Source organism: Symsagittifera roscoffensis, chromosome 1 (genome assembly GCF_963678635.1).
Source record: "Symsagittifera roscoffensis chromosome 1, txSymRosc1.1, whole genome shotgun sequence".
Classification (NCBI taxonomy): domain Eukaryota; kingdom Metazoa; phylum Xenacoelomorpha; order Acoela; family Convolutidae; genus Symsagittifera; species Symsagittifera roscoffensis.
The window spans coordinates 77,253,200-77,273,195 of record NC_087062.1 but is presented as its reverse complement, the minus strand read 5'-3'; the positions used below and the strand labels follow the sequence as shown (position 1 = coordinate 77,273,195).

Genomic DNA, 19,996 nt, shown 5'->3' with positions numbered 1-19,996 from the left:
CAATAGTTTTCGAATGATATATAAAGAATTTCGTCAAAAAAGGATAGTTCCAAATTCGAAATTTGTCTGAAGAAAAAAACCCACCTCGATCACAAGTATTCCGTTACTTTCGATATTAAAGCCGGAACAACACAACGATGTTACGCTGTCTCCTTTTATGAAAAATGACACTTAATTGTTTCGAACGAACGTATTTTCTGCACGCAACTTTTAGTCAATTTGTTTTTAAAAAACGACCAATAAAATGCTTTGTTTTTATGATTTGTGATTAAAGTTCTCAAAAATTTAGATGCGAACAAAAAAGGGAATAATTTTTGATATGTTTCTTTTCAAGAGCAATTTTACAAAAAAACACTGATCAACTTAGAATGCTCAACATTTTACCTCTGCCAATGTTCCTACAGACCAATTACTTACTTTTGCTTTCAAAACTCTGCACTGACTACGAACACCACAGCATTCCACTTCCCACAGCTAAAAATACCCCAGACCGACCATTAGAGCCCTTCAAATTACCCAAAACTCGAATAGAAAAACGCAGGGGAGAATTCGTTTTTCGTACAACCAGAGTTGCAAATAGAATTGATCATTTTTGTCAATTTCAGGATAGAACACGGACTCAAACAGCGCATCACAACTCTTATGTGGAAATTCTACAGTGAAAAATACAGTACCCTCAACCTTTGCACTTGGCAGATGTGCCGCGACTGCACAACGTGCAAAAATAACTGGACAATATTATAAACTCTGTGGAAGAACTTCCCATCAGTATTCTACTGGAAAGCCACAATTTTTTTATAAATGAGATTTTTTGTAAAAACATCCCCCCACACGCCTTATTATGTCCGAAGCGATGAGTTTCGATCCTTTTAGCAAATCATTTCTGGCATATAAACTTTCTTGAAACAATTTAGAACGATTTCTAAAGAGGTTTAAACCTCCGCTTACGCGTTAATAGCGCGAATTATAGCGCTCGTTGTTTGCACCAAATTGGCCGAAGTAGCAATCGCTAAACCCCCATAAGTTTACAAAAAATCTTCACAGATGAAATATATTTTCACATTTTAGCTCAGGAAAACAATAGTTTTCGAATGATATATAAAGAATTTTGTCAAAAAAGGATAGTTCCAAATTCGAAATTTGTCTGAAGAAAAAAACCCACCTCGATCACAAGTATTCCGTTACTTTCGATATTAAAGCCGGAACAACACAACGATGTTACGCTGTCTCCTTTTATGAAAAATGACACTTAATTGTTTCGAACGTATTTTCTGCACGCAACTTTTAGTCAATTTGTTTTTAAAAAACGACCAATAAAATGCTTTGTTTTTATGATTTGTGATTAAAGTTCTCAAAAATTTAGATGCGAACAAAAAAGGGAATAATTTTTGATATGTTTCTTTTCAAGAGCAATTTTTCTAAAAAATTTTGAGTTTGCAGCCACAATGTACATATTTTGACTTTCTGCAGTTCAAGGCGTAAACCAACATAATTCACTCCAATCCATCGCAATTCAGCTGAAAATATTTTCTCTGATGAATCATGAAAATCGAAATTACAGAAAGTTTTATCATTATAACAATAACTGTCTCAAGATAATCAAAAGACTCTGTAGTACTGCGGTTGCAACAAGCTTGAGCGGGAACCTAGTTTTTTTTACTGCAGTTGCAGTTAAGTGTATTATTGGCGCTACGTAATTATTTTACTGATATTGTTAATTATGTATAGTCAAGGTCAGAGGTTCTGTTTTAGAAATTATTTAAAATTCATTTCAAATTGCCATACTCATGTATGGATTCAAGCGAGTCGATCTGAGCTAGTAACGAGAGAACAAGGAACCTATCAATAAACTTTGAAACTCAACAGTTAAACATCTTTGTTTTGTCTCTGAAGATAATAGCCGTTCTCCTAGTTATCACATGGCGCAGACCACAGGTATCTTGTCACAGGATGCTGGACCACAACTAATTCAGACCTACCATGGAATTTCAAGATATGGTTTGTTCAGTTCCTGATGGCAGTAACGGTAAAAGAGAATTTAAATCCGGAGACACTATTAGAAGCGCCGAAAGCTGTCGTAGAGGAACCAGACCCGAGACCAGAAACACTCCGAACGGGAGAGGATGCCGCTGCGATAACAGCCCGTGAAGCAAGAGATAGATTGGCCAGAGATCGTGCCGCATTAGAAATTGAAGAAAGAAGAAAAAGGGGACCAAAGGTAGGTCGAAATTTATAAAACATTGAAGTACACAAACTTCTGGTGTCGAGATTGTTCCTTGCCCTAGGAACAGAGGGGAAAAACGATATGTTCACAAAAAACGGCTTGAAGAACTTTCGGAGCTGGAGTTTAAGGAAACGGTAGCTTTAGCCAAAGCTACATACGAAAAATCACAGAGTATTACATACGAAAGGAACAAACTCTTCAAAGGAGACGAGAAAAATTCTGGGGACGTTCCATGCCGCATTAATTGCACAGGCAGCAATATCAGCGTTAGCTACCTCAGAAGATGAATTGGTAGGAGACTTATTTATCTCTAAGAAGAGAAGCGCCGCACTTCAAAATACTCTCACGTTTGAAACGTTATCTCCAGACGAGGTAATAACACGTGTATTGAAAACCAAACAAAGTAAGCAAACAAACCAGGCATTTCAGAAATCTAACCTAAATGCTACAGCAACAAAATCGCAATTGGGATCACAAAAAAATTAAACAGGAACCAATATTGGCGGTGGGAAACAGTGGACAATCGAATAAAAGATTCAATCGTGATCAGTTTAGAAAAAGACAACCAAATGAGAGAACGAACAAAAGAAAAGAAACCATGCAATAGGTGTGGGAAACTGTTCATTGCGAGACACTTAAATAGTTGCCCAGCAATGGGAAAACAGTTCAAACATTGCAATCGAAGCAAGTAAATGAGATCACTGGAGGCACAGAAAACTATGAAGAAGAGTGTAATTTAATAAAAACATTCGACTCATGTGAAGAATTCGAAATAACGTCAAAAGAACTGAATGTCAAACGGAAGGATAGCAATAAAAGATATATCCAAAGGAGATTAGAGGACAAAGACAGATGTTCAAAACAGTCTACTAAAATCAAAAGCCTTTGATAATCAGATCATTAACACGACCGTGGACACCGGAAAACCAATTTCCTTTTTAAACTGGTCGACAGCGAAGCAAATTCTTGAATCGACACAGAAGACAAAACTTGTCCAAGCAGAACAACTAAACCTGCCGGCACAGTCCCTGGACTAAAATAAACATCCAAATGTGATACTTGAGGCATTAAAAGCGGATATACGATCTGCAGGAAGGGACATAACTAACATCGTACACGATGAGTTTTGTGGCTAGATCTTCAGAACAGAGTGGGGATTAGCTTTACACAAAAACAAGCCCCAAAAGTAAGGTCAATGTTTGACTTGCTACTGTGCGAGAGGTCGGAAGTTTGGAAACAAAAAAATTACCTAAAATATAAAGACCGTTCTGACCGTCAAGGTGCGAATTGATAATCAGAAATGATAACCACGTTGTGAGAACAAAGTTTAAATTTTCGTTATGCCCCTATTCAATACACATTCAAGACAAAATTGAAAGAGAAATCGAAAAACTGTTGACAAAAGGTTACATTGAGCGTTTGGATAAATGAACGAGTGATTGTTTTATAGCCACTTTTGTGATTACCGTGGAAAAATATGGCTCTATTAAGTTGGCACTAGATGCAAAACCATTAAACAGACAGTCATTTGTGGATGACATATTTGGACAAAAAACAGAAAGCAAGACAGAGGACAAATCACGGAGGAGGAAGTGACGGAAACATCATTTCATCGGGCATGCAAAAGTGGACAACAACGAATCGGCGACAAAGGCAATTTTAGAGGTGGACCTAACCGCCGAAGATAAGGATTGCAGGTCAGACAACAACGAATCAGCCACGAAAGCAATTATAGAGGTGGACCTAACCGCCGAGGATAAGGATTGCACGTCAGAGGTGAGTGTCGTTCGATAGTCAGCGAGGATCAAACTGTCACTGCAAAGTCAGTAGGCACAAAAGCCAACTGAAACTGGCCGCGGAAACTGCCAAACAATGCAGTTTTAACAAATTTGGGGGACATTTGACCGGTACATATAGGTTTCTTAACGTATTCTATGGCCTGTCTGATATGCCAGCAGAATTTCGAAAAGCGATGGATCGCACCATTATCAATGCAAAGAATACGTTCTGCTTTCTGGATGATATTTTGAAATTATCCAAGGGTACCAAATCTGAACACTAAAAATTGGTTAAGGAGGTACTAGGCAAACTAGATCAAAAAAGCTTATCTCCCAAAATGTCAAAGAGTGGATTTTTCATGAATGAGGTGAATTGGCCGGGACATAAATTGTCAGAAAACGGAGTTACACCTAAAATTACAAAAGCTGAGGCCATATAAAAATTAGATCATCCAAAATTCTTGAAACAACTTACATTATTTCTGGGAAGCATAAACCACCTCTCTAAGTTTATACTCAACGCTGCTAACCTCACGGATAAACTTCGACCGTTAATACGAGAATAATATGAGAAGAAAATAAATGAAAAATACAAAAATTACCAGTACAGAAATTTGAATGGGGGAGGAGCACTCAAAAATATGGGGGATTGCAGTCCAGAGGTGAGTGTCAAACAACAGTCAGCAAGGGTCAAATAAATTTTCAAGAAGAAGATATTTCAGAAAAAAGAGCAGCTAGGAGAAATAGGAATCATTAGCTTCTCAAAACAGTTTGACCAGAACTTGCTGGCTGAGCTCATCTCCGAAAATTTTTGATGGATCGCTTAATACGGGTCGTAGAACGGAACGACCGTGCAGGATTCGAGTTAATGGGCCATAAAAGAACCCACTCTGGAATCAGTTGTCAGTCATCGACGACTGTATAAGAGTAGTTAATATGCTATCAGTTCCAGGACAAATCATACCCGCTGTTATGATGAGGATCCATCGAGGCCATCCAGGACAGGAGAATACGCTTGATTTGTCGAACTATTTGTGGCGGTCCATATGCATAAAGGATTGATCAATCTGCCCGAGGAGCGCAGGGAAAGTACTAGTTTTGGTTAAAATGCTAAATACTTATTTCCGAAAAGTTCAACGAAACCTCTTCCACTGCTCCCGCAGCTGGGACAAAAGTCCAATTGGACTACGCCGGTCCGATGGAAGATCACAAAGAGAAAAAGATCTATCTGCTGGTATCAATCGACTGTTTTCCGAATTTTCTTTCACTCAAAGTTACAAAATCTATGGGGGGGACTAAATCCTCGATAAAACTTCAACGCTCCTATATCGACACTCATATAAAACACGAATCAATAAGAACAGACCAATTTTTGGAGTTTTAAGGAAATGCGTTGAAAAGTTTTGCCTTGATAATAACATTGAGCAAAAATTTTGCCCCGTTGGCAATCATCACGGTTGTGGGTCGGTCGAAAGAACAATTCAAACAATAAAGAGAAGACTCGGCGTAATGTTGGTAGAAGAAAACGTAAAGTCGATCAAACTCTGCGTAGTACAATAATTCGAAACATGCGTTGAAGTAAGCAAAAAATCATCCAACAAGCGCCATTCGAGACACCCTTTGGCAGACTTCCAAAACTGAATTTAAGATCATATGAGATAAATGTTTATAAATTCTGAAAATTTAGATAAAAATCATTTTTAGAGGTCCGAGCTCACTGCCAGCCAATTGAAGAAACGGATTGACCCAACCCGAGATTCACTGAAGGTTGTACGAAAAGGCCAGAAAAGCAGAGAGGTCAGCCCGCTGTTCAAGCAGCAGATTGCATCGGCATGCAACAGAGACCGGGCGAGGACACTTAAAGCGTTACTCGAGGCAACCGCAAAGTGGAACTACCGGAGGCGAGATTCAGCGGAGAACGATCTTCGAAGGATCGTTTGCGACACAATCACGAATAATCCGGACCTTAGGAATGAATTGCTCTATTCCTGGGAACGCGGATTCTTAGAGACAAACCTAAATCTTCGAGCACAGAACTACCCCGAACCTTCTTCTCATAGACGAAAACTGGAAGAGTGGATTAGCATTAACGAATCCGCTGAGAGGCACAGTGGTATCGGAGACACCTACAACGGTCGCAACAGCAGCGGGTTCAATTTACCGCAAAAGTGATCTAACGAGGTCAAAAATATCACTCAAAGGATTGCCAAATACCGGATAGAAAGAGAGCCAGAAGGACAAGTTTACAAGTCCTCTCAAGCAGCCGAAAGAAAACATCAGCCACCACTGGAAAGCGAATCTGGGGAAGAATCCCCGAGTTAGCAACAAGAAGAGCAAGGCAAATGAACTCTTTCAGAATAGCGACACAGTGTTGACATCAAACGACACACCAGTAGGAGGCAGCCTAAACCTAGTGGTTAAAAGAGCGAAACCTAATCATGGTGGTCCAGAGTCAATAGGACCAAAATAACCCAGGAGGAAGTAGCTATGAAACAAAAACCGCAGAAATATACTGCACAAGAGAAAAAGAAATTAAAAGCTGCATTTGAGAATCGGCGAAAACAGTAGAGAGTGTGCGGACGCAAGAAGTCCAAAAGCCGAGCAGTCCTCAATCACCGAAAAAAGCAGTACTAAAATCACAATGATAGATCGAGACATATTCCCTAACACGATTCTCAACAGTTTTCAACAGCAAGATATGGCCCCAGAAGAGTGGGAGAACCTAGCAGACCAAGTCTTAACGAGGGGAAAACAGAAGACCGCAGAAGAAAATTTGAACGCCAAAGAGACGACTTCGGAGGAACATACCACGGGGGGACTCAGCACTCCATCAGGATTCTCTGATGATTCAAGCGTAGATGACCCGACGGGAGTAAAGTCTGCCGTAGTAAGAGATCAAATAAAAATCAGGGGCCAAAACGTCTAGGCAGCTCAAAACAGCACTAAGTAAAGGAGATCAGTACCGACGATGCCATTGCTGAATTAAATCATCTAGCTTCGGAGGCCTATCGACAGACAAGCCAATGGAGACAAGATTAGGACTCCTGGTGACCCATTTGTTTCGGCGAAAGTTTGAGTATGCCGCCCTCGACATTTCCAGAACTTGGGATGCCAAGTGGAAAGTGCCACTAAATTTGGAACGCTGAAACTAAAAATTCATTGACGCACCTATTCATCAAATTGAGTCCTAAACTCTCATTATTCTAGTATATTATTAATGTTTTTTTTATTTGAAAGATAAAATTTTCTTGGTCCTCAGGGGAATTTAGTTTTGCGGTTGCTGCAACCTTGAGCTGGGACATAGTTTTATTACTGCAGTTGCAGTTAAGTGTATTATTGGCGCTATGTAATTATATTAATGATTTTGTTTTTTTATGAATAGTCAAGGTCAGAGGTGCTGTTTTAGAAGTTTATCTTTGGTTCACTTCAGTTTGCTATACTCATGTATGGATTTAAGCCAGTCGATCTGAACTACTAACGAAAGAACAAACAACGTAACATTAAATTTTGAAACTCCACAATTGAACATCCTTGTTTTAGCTCTAAAGATAATAGCCGCCCTCCTAGTTATCGCAAACTCATTGCAACTTCTAAATAAAGTTTTTTCAGTGTTTTTTTTAACTTCTAAGCAAAACTTGTTAAAGGAATTCTTGTAATTTCTTTTTATCCACTTCAACTGAATTTTTTTCCTCCAACAGCAACATTTTGAGAAGCAACGTTTTGATTACTTTATAGGTTTTTTTTTTAAATAGTTATCTTTTTGTGTAAATTTTAATTATAACTTAGAGAATTGCTCACTCACAAAAGCATTAAAGTTTTTATTCCGATTTTCAACCAAGGTGACGGAACATTTGTGCTCGGGTGTTTTTTTCCAGGCAAAGTTTGACTTTTTAACTCGCAGTTTTTGATTTTGACGGGTTTGTCGTTTATATGAAAAAAGTATATTTTTTTTCAATCTTTTGTCATTTTTTCGAGCAAAAAGGTTTAAATTTGACCTTAAAGTTCAGTCCGAGCATTCAGGGCTTCGCCCTGATATACAAGCAGTCTTGTTCAAGGCGAATTAATGCGTTCCAAGTTGAATTAAGGCTGTAGTTTGGTCGTATTAATAGGATACAAGACGCCAAAAAAGTCTTTTGTGGTTGAAATATGCATGTGAAGGGGGGAGGGGTAGTAATTTGCGTTTTTTCAATAGTTTTTTCGTTTTTTTAAAAAAATATTCTTTTAAATTGTTCTTAAATTTCTGTCGGAACATCCTGGGTTTCGCGCTAGTGTACGAGCAGTCTTATTCAGTTTTTAGAAAGCTTTTTTTCTTTTCAATTATTTTGAATACAGAATTGGGATCTTCTTAGTTCTAAAAACAAAGTTGAATGTATTTTAATATATTGGCTCAATTTGTCTTCTAAAAAGCAGAAATAAAGGTTTCAGAAAAAACTCGTAGTTTTGATTTGAATAAGGACAAGACTACTCGTATCGAATGGAAGCCCCTTAATGTCTTGGAGTATTTTTTTTAATTTTCAGTCATTAATGGAATTTTTAAAAAGTATTTAAAAAAACATAGCTGATTTTTTTCATACTTTTTGAGTTTTTTTTTAAAGCAAAAATGCCATTTTAATGCCATGAGCTTTTTGCAATGTAAAACAAAATCAGATAGTTTGAAAAATTTTTGAGCCGAATTAATATTTCTCCCACTATAATAGTTCCCCAAGTTGGCCCAATTGGAAACTTTCAAGTCTCCATGATTTTACGAAAATTAGTCATAGGCAAGATATTTTTTAGAAAGCTAGCTCAAGATTTCACTTTTTCTGATGAACATTCTAAATTATCCTCCCACACATAATATCGTGCAGTTCATTTTGAGAATTTGAGATCCGCGACATTTTCCTCAAAAATGGGGCTTCTCGGATCTATAAGTTTGATTGAAGTAAGTTACGCAGTTCCGAGTAGTTCCTTACCGTCGACACAGATTCCAGCCGAGGGCATGACAAGGAAGATGACGAGAAGCTGGGTGCATGCAATTGTGACGTAGCAGAGCTTCTTCGTGGCGTGGATTCGGTGAAACAATACACTGCATACAGCCAGTAGCCTGTCGATGGTGATCTCAATTAGAGTGAAGCAACTGCGAGAAACCAGAAAAAAGTATTATAAAACACGGGGCATAAAATTTCAACTTTTTGTTTTGACTTTCAAACAAAGTGCGGAGAACTTATGCTTAGGGTGGTTTTTTGTTCAATCAATTTTTGACTATTTTGGACGTTTTTTTATACCATCTGAATGACTTTGTAGTTTTGAGGTCAAACTTAAGAAGATATTTTACCTGTGATTATTTTTCCTAAAATTCAAGGGTTTTGAAAATTGCTAACTTGGCTCCTATTGAACCAGTACGAGACGTTGAACTCGCCCTTTGTATTTTAAATAGCAGCAATTTAGTCCTATTAAACCAGTAAGAGAAACCAGTTGAACTCGACCTTTGTGATTCACATAGCGTGGGGGATAAAATGAAAAAAAAAATGAAAAACTCTCTTTTTCATTATTTTGTTATATACCAATAAAAAATTTTTTATCTGAGCTTATAGTGCATTCGGAACAATCATGGCTTTGCTTTGTTATACGAAAAGTCTTGGTGGTTTCAACGAGCAAATGAACGAATTTTGCTTTCACACTTTTGTCATTTTCTCTTCAAATATTGCGTTCATGTTTTACCAAATGCTAAGAATTTTGCTTTCACACTTTTGTCATTTTCTCTTCAAATATTGCGTTCATGTTTTACCAAATATAAGAAATTGCGTTCATGTTTTACCAAATGCTAAGATGAAAATATTTGAAATAACTTAGAAATCTTATTTCGAAGGCAAAAAACAGCCAGTAGTCCCTAGTTTTTAGAAGTTTTCTTGCTGTGGGAACTATCCCACAAGCAATGTAAGGAGTTTGATTTTATGGGTTCAAATTAGTTCTTTGGGACAGTGATGAGCTTGATTTATGGTTTATGCCGCCAATAAACAAGAGATAAGAGAATTAAAAAATTACTTGGTCAGGCGTCAAAAATCGGCCAAAATTTATGAACATTTCGCGCTGATGATTGTTCATTTGCACGCTGAGGTCAAAAATTTACAACTTCTATGTCCCGTGACTGTAGATAAATGTGACGTACAAACTGAAAAATTTAAACGATAGTTTAACTTTTTTAAGTATGTCCAATAACTGAACAAGTATAGTCGGTTGCTGTGCAAATAGAAGAGAAAATTCCGACCAAAACTAGTAACATCAAAAATATATACATTTCTTCGATTTTTGCCTGAATATGTTGTTGTTGTTTTTCTAGAAAGAGCCATTGAATCAAAACAAATGCAAGAATATCTGTTAGCTTAGCTAAATAATTTTAACAATTGAGAGAGCAGCTTCTCATCAGAAGTTTCGACTAATTTAGTCTGAAAAACTAAAAATGCAGACCAATTTTTCTCGACGCTGTTACGACCGAAACGGTTGCAATATGAAACCACACTCGAAACTCTACGAGTTAGTCAAAATAGGCTAAAAAACTATCCGAATCCAAGACCCTGGCCATTCTTTGAGTGCTCGGAATAAAAAAGATGTTTTTTGTTACTAATGTACAACAATTCGCGTTCTTAAAACCGCTGAGTTGGTCCTTTTTAATTCTTTTTTAAATCCGAGCAGCGGGTTTATGTGGGGCGTCGCTCCTTTTCCCCAGATATGTGCCCTCGCCACTCAAGAACCCTCCCTTTGGTACTATTTCATCACGCTCAATTTGGCCGACGAACCCCAAAGTTTTTCTAATTAATTTTCTTAGTTTTACGAAAGAGCGCCGCATCCTGAAAAAACCCAAATTTTTGGGCAAAACCCCAATTTCTTCGGCGTTTTTGATTTGTTTCAACCTTTTTGTTGACAAACTTATATGAAATTTCAAATATTTTGTACTGGGCCGAAGCCATCGAATGACAAATAAATGAGCCGCTGTAAAAAATTTACCAAAATTAGTAACTCTGAGAAGTTTTTGGAAGTTTGGTCAAATTTTTTTTCGTTTTTGTGACACGAGCTCCCCAATCAAAACAGTGCCTATTGGCGCCGAGTGCGCACTTAGAACCATTTAGGGTTGGTTGACAAAAAACAGATGTTGTTAAGTAATGCCAAGGTAGTGAAGAGCTGGAATCTCTGAGAAAATGGGTATCCCTCAATTTAAATTCACGCCGGACCAGTGAAACCTGTCAACATAAAAATACCTTTTAAATAGTTTCAAAACCTACTCCTCCCTGAAAACAACAACAACAATGACAAAAGTTGCGTTACCGTCAGAAGGTTTCGCCAACAGAATTTTGCCAACAGAAAGGTTTCGCCAACAGAAAGGTTGACTTTATTTTATATTCTTTTCTTTTTCGACTAATTTATGTTTCATTTACCTTGAAAGTAGTACGAAATGGTAGAGCAGGTTGTTGAAAAAGCAATTAAACTTTGGGAAGAGATCGTTTATTTTGTACATCAAGTAATAGTTGAAAATATTCATGAAAGCGTGAACAAGATCGAAGCAGGACAGAGTTGCAATTAGCATATCGTGAGCTTTAAGGAGCGCTCTCTGGGAAAACACGAGTAAAAGAAGGAAATTTCCAATAATTGCGGCAATAGTCGTGGGCCACATGATATGTTGAGCAATTTTTTCAGGAATGGAAAGCACATATCGAACTTTTTCGTCCGTTTCTGTCAAATTTGTAAAGTTTAAAACATCCATCTCGAAACAATAGTTTTTATTCAACTGGTCAGTTTTATTCAAATAACAAAACTAAAGCACTTTCGATATTGGGATAAAGAAATGTTGAATGTTTACGAAAACTAGTTCCCATAAAACGGACCGGTAATTCAATGAATCAATAATGATCCTCAGAGTATTTTTCATCCAAGTATAAATTTTTTGACGACAACTTTTCTTCGAAACTCAAAAAAACTGTCAATCCCTCAATGGATAATTGTAATTTGAATACTATGTTGATCTCAAAAATTAAGCTAAAGTAAATTATCGTTTTAACTGAGAATAAATTGACAATTTTTTTGGAGATGTTTTTATTGGCCATCTTTTTGAATAAAAACTGCCATTGACCAATAGAAAAATGTGAAAAAAATATTTCAATTCTTTTATGGCTTAATTTATGTAGAAAAAAGTGTTTGCTTGCCTTTCCACTTCACCTATCAACTTCATTTTTGCTCACCTTTCCCTTGGCTTCAAATTACTAATATCTCTTAATTATGGTCTCTAAAATAGAAAAATAATAACAAAATGGCACGAAATAGATGAATTCGTGCCATTTTGTTATTATTATTCGCCGCAATTGTTAATATATCTCTAAACTATGGTCTCTTAAATATAATCTTTCCAGCGTTTTGAGAGAGCTCGTATTCGATTTCTAAAAATTGAATTAGAAAAGTCGATTAATTTTGTGTTTGTTTTTTGACTCTCTTTTGTCACTCAAGTTTGATATTTATTTTTTTAAAAATGAACGAATTGGTGCTTTTTTTGTTGCTAGCAATTTTTCAAATGAGACATCAAATTGAAAAATTTTTTCTCGGCCATTTATTATTGGCATAAATTTAATGCATTTTTGAAATGAATTTGATTGTTTGAGGTCAATTTTTTGTATTATTCTATATAAAATTATATTCGGCCAATTATATTTGCATAAAAATAATGCATTTAAAAGTGAAATGGAATGTTTGAGGTCAATTTTTTAATTATTCTAAATTATTTTCGGCCCATTATATTAGCATAAAATTAATGCATCTGAAAATGAACTGGAATGTTGAAGTCAACTTTGAGGTCGCGTATTCTATATTAATTACAGGAACCATAGAGAAAGCACATCCTGAGTCCCAGCTGATCAACTCGACAATCTGCCGTATGGTGCCCCCTGTAATATCTGTCCTGTAATATTTGCCCTTCTGGTTGCAAACAAGGGGAAATTACAAAACGTAAAGGCCAATCAAGAAGACCAGATGGTCCTCTCTGTAAGGAGTATTTTGATTTTTTTCTGCTCTAGGGACGAAATTTCATAGTTTTGATATTTGGAAATGAATCATGAAAAAAATCCGAAGTTTACTTTTGAAGAATATCTAGGGAGGGGGGATGTTAACTTGATTTCTAAATTAAATTGTTGGTAATTATGAGCTAAAGAACCCAACAGATTGGACCATTTTTACGGCAATGAAAAAAAAACTGAACAAAAACTAAATAAAACCAAAGCCACATGTGCTCTTCTTTTTCATGTTCAAAGGTTTTGGTTCAATATTAATAAACCAAAAACAACCTAAAAAAGAATAAAAATTTTACTTAAAACATAATGCAAGTAAATCTCAATGCAAATGGGTAAAGCTCAGGTAAAAAGACTTATTGTTTTTATTACCCTTATTGGAGCAACTTTTGTTTCTACCATCTTGTACTTCGGCTTTTTAGGCGAGTAATCACCCTCTGTTTATGCGTCACATTGAAACATTAGATGACTTTAATTAAGCTTTTAAAAAAGGGCGCGGATGCATCTTGACATTGATACATTAAAAGAAAGAGAAACCGAGAAAGAGCGCACCCGGAAAGAGCGGATGGCAAAAAAAAGGATCATCAAGTAATTATTTCGAGTAAGGGCATATTGTTTTTCAAACTATGTTCAACTCTTCAATTCATTTCTTTTTCTATATCGACAGCACGAGGAATGAAGAAAAATGTACTTGCAGATCAGTTTGTGCGCATAGGGATTTGTCGAAGGGGTGGGGGTAGTTTTTTATACAAAAAAAAACATTTACACAATTTTTTTATATTTGATGCCAAGTTGTTGGCAATATCGGTGACCTTGAACAATTTAACCTTGAACAATTTAAAAACTCAAGCCTTTTTGTTATTGTTCCGACTTTCGATACGAAAAAAACGTAATATTTGTGCTCGGGGTGGGTTTTTTTTTCTTCAGACAAATTTCGACTTTTTAACTAGCCATTTTTGACGGAATTTTTTTATATCATTCTAAAGCTATTGTTGTCTTGAGCTCAAATTTGAAAAGATATTTCACCTGTGATCATTTTTCGTTAAGTTATGGGGGTTTAAAGATTTGCATTTTGGCCAATTTGGGACAATTAACGCGCGATATATTTCGCGCTATTAACGCGTAAGCGGAGAGTTAATCCGTCTTAGAAATCGTTTCAAATTGGTTGAAAGAAGCTTATTTGCCATAATTAATTTGTTAAAAGGAGCGAAATCTATTGTCTTGTACTTTATATGGCGTGTGGGGGGATGATTTTCATAGAAAAATTTTCAAATTTTAGAAAAAATTTTTTTTTTCATTTTATTTTATTACATTTAGTTTTTTATGTTACTACTGCTCCATAAACGTTAAAAGGCAGTCGGAACTTCAGAGCTTCGCCCTGATACGAGCAGTCTTGTATTAACTTTTGGAAACGCTTTTTACTTTTTGAAATCAGTTGAAAACTAAATTCGACGACAAAATGAGCATTTTTAGGCTTATTAACGTCGTTCAGATTTGTTGATCGAAATTGATATCGCCAACTATTTTGCATTAAATATAAATCAATCAATTTGATTTTGCAACCTCCCCTAGTACCATTTAAATAACCTGCTTTGCTGCAATTTCTGCTACATGGTTAGCCCTTTCAAACTCGCAGAAAAATGGTAGATCTTCAACCAAGTATTATTAGTTGCAGAGGTGTTAGCTGAGATTATTTGCTCACAGTAGATGTAGAAAAACTTGCTGAAACTCTAAATGAATGTTGTCCAGAAATGTCTTTAAATTTCTTCGTAGAAATGGAAAGCTGAATTTGCGACTCTTTTTGTCATTTAGTGTAGCTTACCAAATGGTTCAGTCGAGTTTTTTATTCCACTTCATAGCCATTGTAGTGATCACGAGTCTCGTAAGAGTCTGTGTAGCAATTTTGTTGGTTCTCAAGGTCTTAATTTTAACCATTTTGTGTTAACAAAAAATTATGGACAGCAATACGAGGCAAAACTGTGCATTCGGTGCATTGTAAGCGGATTCCGAAACAGGCCAAAATCAGATTCGTCGCGGAATCCGCAACTTTGCTGCTTTTCTTCGATCTTTTTTGCTGTTTTGAACTCCACAAACAAATACCTAAACACTGAACCGCTCAAAATCGCTCCTAAAATAGGCGATTTTGCGGAATCCGCAACCGTATTTGCGGAATCCAGAACAGTTTGTGGAATCCACAAACAAATATTAAGACTTTTGTATAGTGAAAATGTAGCAACTGTAAGCGGAATCCGCAAATTATAAGTCGAATCCGCAAATATTAACTGGAATCGGCATTTCATTTGCGGATTCCGTTTACATATAAGTATATGTGTGGTATAGCATTTAAAATTAAATCTTTTATCTACTAGATGGTCACCAGAAAAATCAATCTGAATTACTGCATTTATCAACTACCAGTTGAAATACCAAACGTTTGGTCTCAACTCCTCTCAACCCAATTTCGATCTCAAATCTTGTCAACTTCGATCTCAATTCGATCTCAATTCACTAGAATCGGAATCTACTAGATCATCAGTATTTGGAGTTGATAAAATCCCACATACTGACCAGTATTTGGGGTTTATGCAATCCCAAATACTCTCAAGCCAATGACTTCAAATACTGAATTTATTCGGCTTTATGCTTCCAAAATCAGTATTTGGGATTGACGCAATCCCAAATACTGACTCAATTTAGCTATATACTGTGTGTTGTTTTTACATACACTCTCAAGCCAATGACTCCAAATATTGAATTTATTCGATTTATGCTTCCAAAACAAGTATTTGGCATTGACGCAATCCCAAATACTGACTCGAATTAGCTATATACTGTGTGTTGTTTTTCCATACACTCTCAAGCCAATGACTCCAAGTCTTGAATTTATTCGGTTTTGTGTTTCCAAAATAGTAAAAGGTGACATCCACCGATTTAGTTATTAAATGTTTCGAGATTTGTTCGTGGATTCCGCTGACCATTGTTGTAGATATATATAACTTTAATGGATATACTGAATTAGAATTTTCAGTTCAAAATTCGAAAGGAAAGAAAAAACGAAGCGAAATCAGAAAGTAAAAGCTTTTTTGAAAACACTGTGCAGCAGAGAGTCATATGTATAAATCCAACAGTTTTAAGGTCTGTTCAACCTTTTCAAACTCTAAAATCCCGCCAAATCATAACCATACCGAAAAACAATTTCAAACATTAGTGGAGCAATCACGTTTTCGTTAGTTTTTCATAGAATGACAATCAGTTTTCAATCAAACTTGAATCGACAGCTAGTTATCGATACTTCTTGGTCCTATTGATAACACTTTGTCTCCCATATATCAGTCAGAAACTCAACTAATCACCACTGTTTCTTTCCTAAACTCACCGACAACCCTTCTCAACAGCACAGGCTCTCTCTCCATATAACAACCAAGTAGCCCAAACTTTCGGCTTTCCAACGAACTCACACCGAAGAACCTTTGAATCCATTAATAACCACGATTTTTATTCCACTACACCGTCAAATTTATAAACCAACTATGCAGACCTCACAAGACTATTCAATCGCCCCACTCAGAGTCCACGATGAAACCCTAAGTACTTATCAACCACATCTACGAGCCCTCATCATAACCCCAAACCTAAACCCAATCTAAAACAACGAATAACAAAAAAATTGCTCGATAAACCGCAGCTACCAGCATCTTTAGAATTAGACATTGAAATTCACCATTTCTTCGAAAACAACAAGTTGATACCAAGGTCGAGGTCCGCGACTTAAAAAAAGACTTTGTGGGTCGCGCCGCATACCGTTTTCAGACTGGATTTTGCAGTCGCGCCGTTAACCTTTTCTTAAGTCGCGGCGTCAGTCTTTTCTTAAGTCGCGCCGCTTAAGTCTTTTCTTAAGTCGCGTCGCTTAAATCTTTTCTTAAGCCTCGCAGCTTAAGGCTTTTCTTAAGTCGCGCCGCTTAAGTCTTTTCTGAAGTCGCGCCGCTTAAGTCTTTTCTTACGTCGCGCCGCTTAAGTCTTTGTTTAAGTCGCGCCGCATAAGTTTTTTCTTAAGTTGCGCCGCTTAAGTTTTTTCTTAGGTCGCGCCGTCAGTCATTTGTTAAGTCGCGCCGCTTAAGTATTTTCTTAAGACTGAGGGCGCGACTTAAGATAAGACCAACGGCGCGACTTAAGATAAGACCAACGGCGCGACTTAAAAAAATAATTTTGGTATTTTGCTCAGTCGTGCATGTCGCGGCGGTTTGTTCTCAGTCGCGCCGGTCTGGGAATGAAAATTTTCAGTCGCGCCGGTAGCGCCATTACCTTAGTTCGCGCCGGTACCGACGGTGTTTTCAATCGCGCCGGTCTTCAATTGTCAAGTTTCGGTCGCGCCGGTCTGGAATTGCCAATTCAAGTCGCGCCGGTCTGGAATTGCCAAGTTTGAGTCGCGCCGATCTTTCCTTAAGTCGCGGACCTCGACCCGAGTACTAAAAATGTTAACACAGAATTCGAACAGCAGAAACTTCTATACAGGCTAGTTAGCAAATTTAAAACAATGAAAAACCAACCATTGAAGCAAAAGCTTCAACTTAACAAAAATCACTCATTTCTTAGAAACTACCAATGTTTTGTCGAGAAATCGTACTACTTGGTTGATTGTTCCGACCATTGAAAATGGAGAGGAACTTTGTATTCGGGTGTGATGTAGTTTTTTTCCACGCAAAATCAAGCAACAAAAATAATCTACGGACCGGGTTGAATGGTGTATCATATTAAAGCCCTTGCAGTTTTGTTTGAAATCTTTGATTCCAAAAAGTTTGAAATCTTTAATTTTTTTGTCTTTTTTCGAGCAAGTAAAGCAAGCGAGCAGCCTTAATATTGCTTAAAAGCTTATAACAGCTTAATTTAAAAGGTACAAACTTAGTTTTACATGGGTAATGAAAGTTTACTTTGAGTACTTAAACGCCTTTTTGGAATAAAACGTTTTTCGAAAATCAAAAAGCTGCTAAAATTTTCTTTCAGCTACTTTTATCTCACCACGACAAAAAAACGACGATAACTTGAAAAAAAATTAAATATTTTTAAGACAATGGTCAAAACATTGTGCTACTTGCACAGTAACCGACTATCCTTGTTACTTTTTAATGTTATCTATATATTAAGTGATAAAAATTAGTGCTTTTGTCTACTGGAAACGCACCGGAACTGAGGAAATTTTTGAGAAATCAAAAAGTTCAGCTATTCCAACTATCAGTATAGTCGATCATTTGATATCTAAACGTAAAGCTAACGATGAGCGTTTGCGCAAACAGTACTTGGCATTACACCAGCCCGATAATTTAAAGATCAAAACTTTCCGGATCATTCGCAGAAACGGCGAAAATCTGAGAACACTTGTTGCTAAGACTAAGAGGAAAATTAGATTGAATAAAAAGCAACAAGCGCTCTTTAAGCAACGCACACTCACCTGAGTCAATACAGGAGCACCTAGACGAGGTAAACAGGTCTTTTGCTCAGAAGCTCGGTCTTGTAACTCTTGTATAAATTATTGCATTTATGTCACAGCGCTGCAGTGCTTCAAAGTTGCTTCGTTTGTTTTTGTATTGAATTAAGGTTTGAAACGTCCCTTCCTTTTAACCGTTAAAGCACATCGTAACTGTTTATCACAATGAATCAAGAATTAGGTAGGAAAGTCCTAAAGCTTCTTGAGTCTCGGCGTAGTTTGAAGATTGAGCTCCTCAGTTTTCATCAATACAAGGAAGAAGCCATAGAGAACAAAAAACGAAAGGCGATTGTTGAGACTTACATCAAAAATGCAATTGATTTCCTGGGAAAAAAAAGTTTCAAAAAAGACGAGATAAGTCAAATGGCGGAAAATGCTAGAACAAAGATAAGATTTGCGAGGAATTGGAACAGTGTCTTGACCTGGTGACAAAAAGACACGATGAGGTAGTTCAGAAAGCTAGGAAATTTGTAGAATCTGATGGACAAGTAAGGTCCGTTTCATCGCGCTCGGGGGAAGTGGTTTCCTCGAAAACTTCCGAAAAACCTCGAAGTTCACTTCGGTCTAAGGTCTCATGTCATAGTGAAACCGTCTCAATGACTTCCACTCAATACAAAAAAAAGAGTTGCTGTTGGCTTAAGTAAGAACAGAAGATATCCAGAGAGAAAATGAAGCATCAAAGCGCTGACTAGAAATCAAGCAAAGGTTAAAAGTAGTACAAATCCGCGAGGAGAATAGAAAAAAGTATGTTGAAGCCAAAATAGCTGCAGCTGAATTGGAGGAAGACTCCGACTATGTTGACTCATTTGCTAGCTTGCTAAGCTCTCACAGGGAAACAGAAGATAAACGTACAAAAACTTGAGTGGAAAATTTGCTGAATTTGAATCCGGTAGTGACCGTAACTGTACTGACCGCATACACATCTGAACTGAATGCGTTTCCTGTGTGTAAAGACCAATTAGGTGGCTTGTCTTCTACCATGATGCATGTGGCTTGAGTACTTCCCATGATTCGTAAATCTTTTACGCAGATTGCTGCCGGCACTAACGCTCAGCGAAATGACGGCAATTATGGGTCGAACCTAAACCATGATGTAACACAACCACACGGGTTTTCAGATGCAAATCAGCAGATCAATACTGAGCCTGCAACGTGTGCTAATTTTGAAATTGTTTCATCACCTTCGTATATAAAATTTTTCGTCATACTGCAGTTGTTTCAGCATCACCTCCTGTGAGCCATCCCAACTACTTCAGTCAGTTCTATAACCCGAACCTCGCATTGGCAACACGTGATTTCCTGCAACTGCAACACCGATCTCCTTAATTTGCAACCCTTTAGTATTGGATGAGTCATCGCACGTATTTGAGGCAGTAACATACGTTGCCCCTCCAAAATCCGTAACATTCTCCTATAATAGGTTAGGTCGGATATTCATTGCTCGTCCTTTCATCATCCGTGTTTTTTGAATCCTGTCGCATCG

At 37.1% G+C, this 19,996-nt stretch overlaps 1 protein-coding gene across 1 annotated transcript in view; it reads right to left on the bottom strand.

Annotated features, from left to right (window-relative positions):
• LOC134839963 (uncharacterized) overlaps nt 1-11,762 on the bottom strand; it is a 48,149-nt gene extending 36,387 nt beyond the window's left edge. The window contains exons 1-2 of the mRNA XM_063855595.1: nt 11,415-11,762; nt 8,955-9,118 (exon numbers count right to left, since the gene is read on the bottom strand). Coding sequence (XP_063711665.1) covers nt 8,955-9,118; nt 11,415-11,740 — 490 coding nt within the window. The 5' untranslated portion in view covers nt 11,741-11,762. The remainder of the gene's footprint in view (nt 1-8,954; nt 9,119-11,414) is intronic.
• Between the last annotated feature and the right edge of the window lie 8,234 nt (nt 11,763-19,996).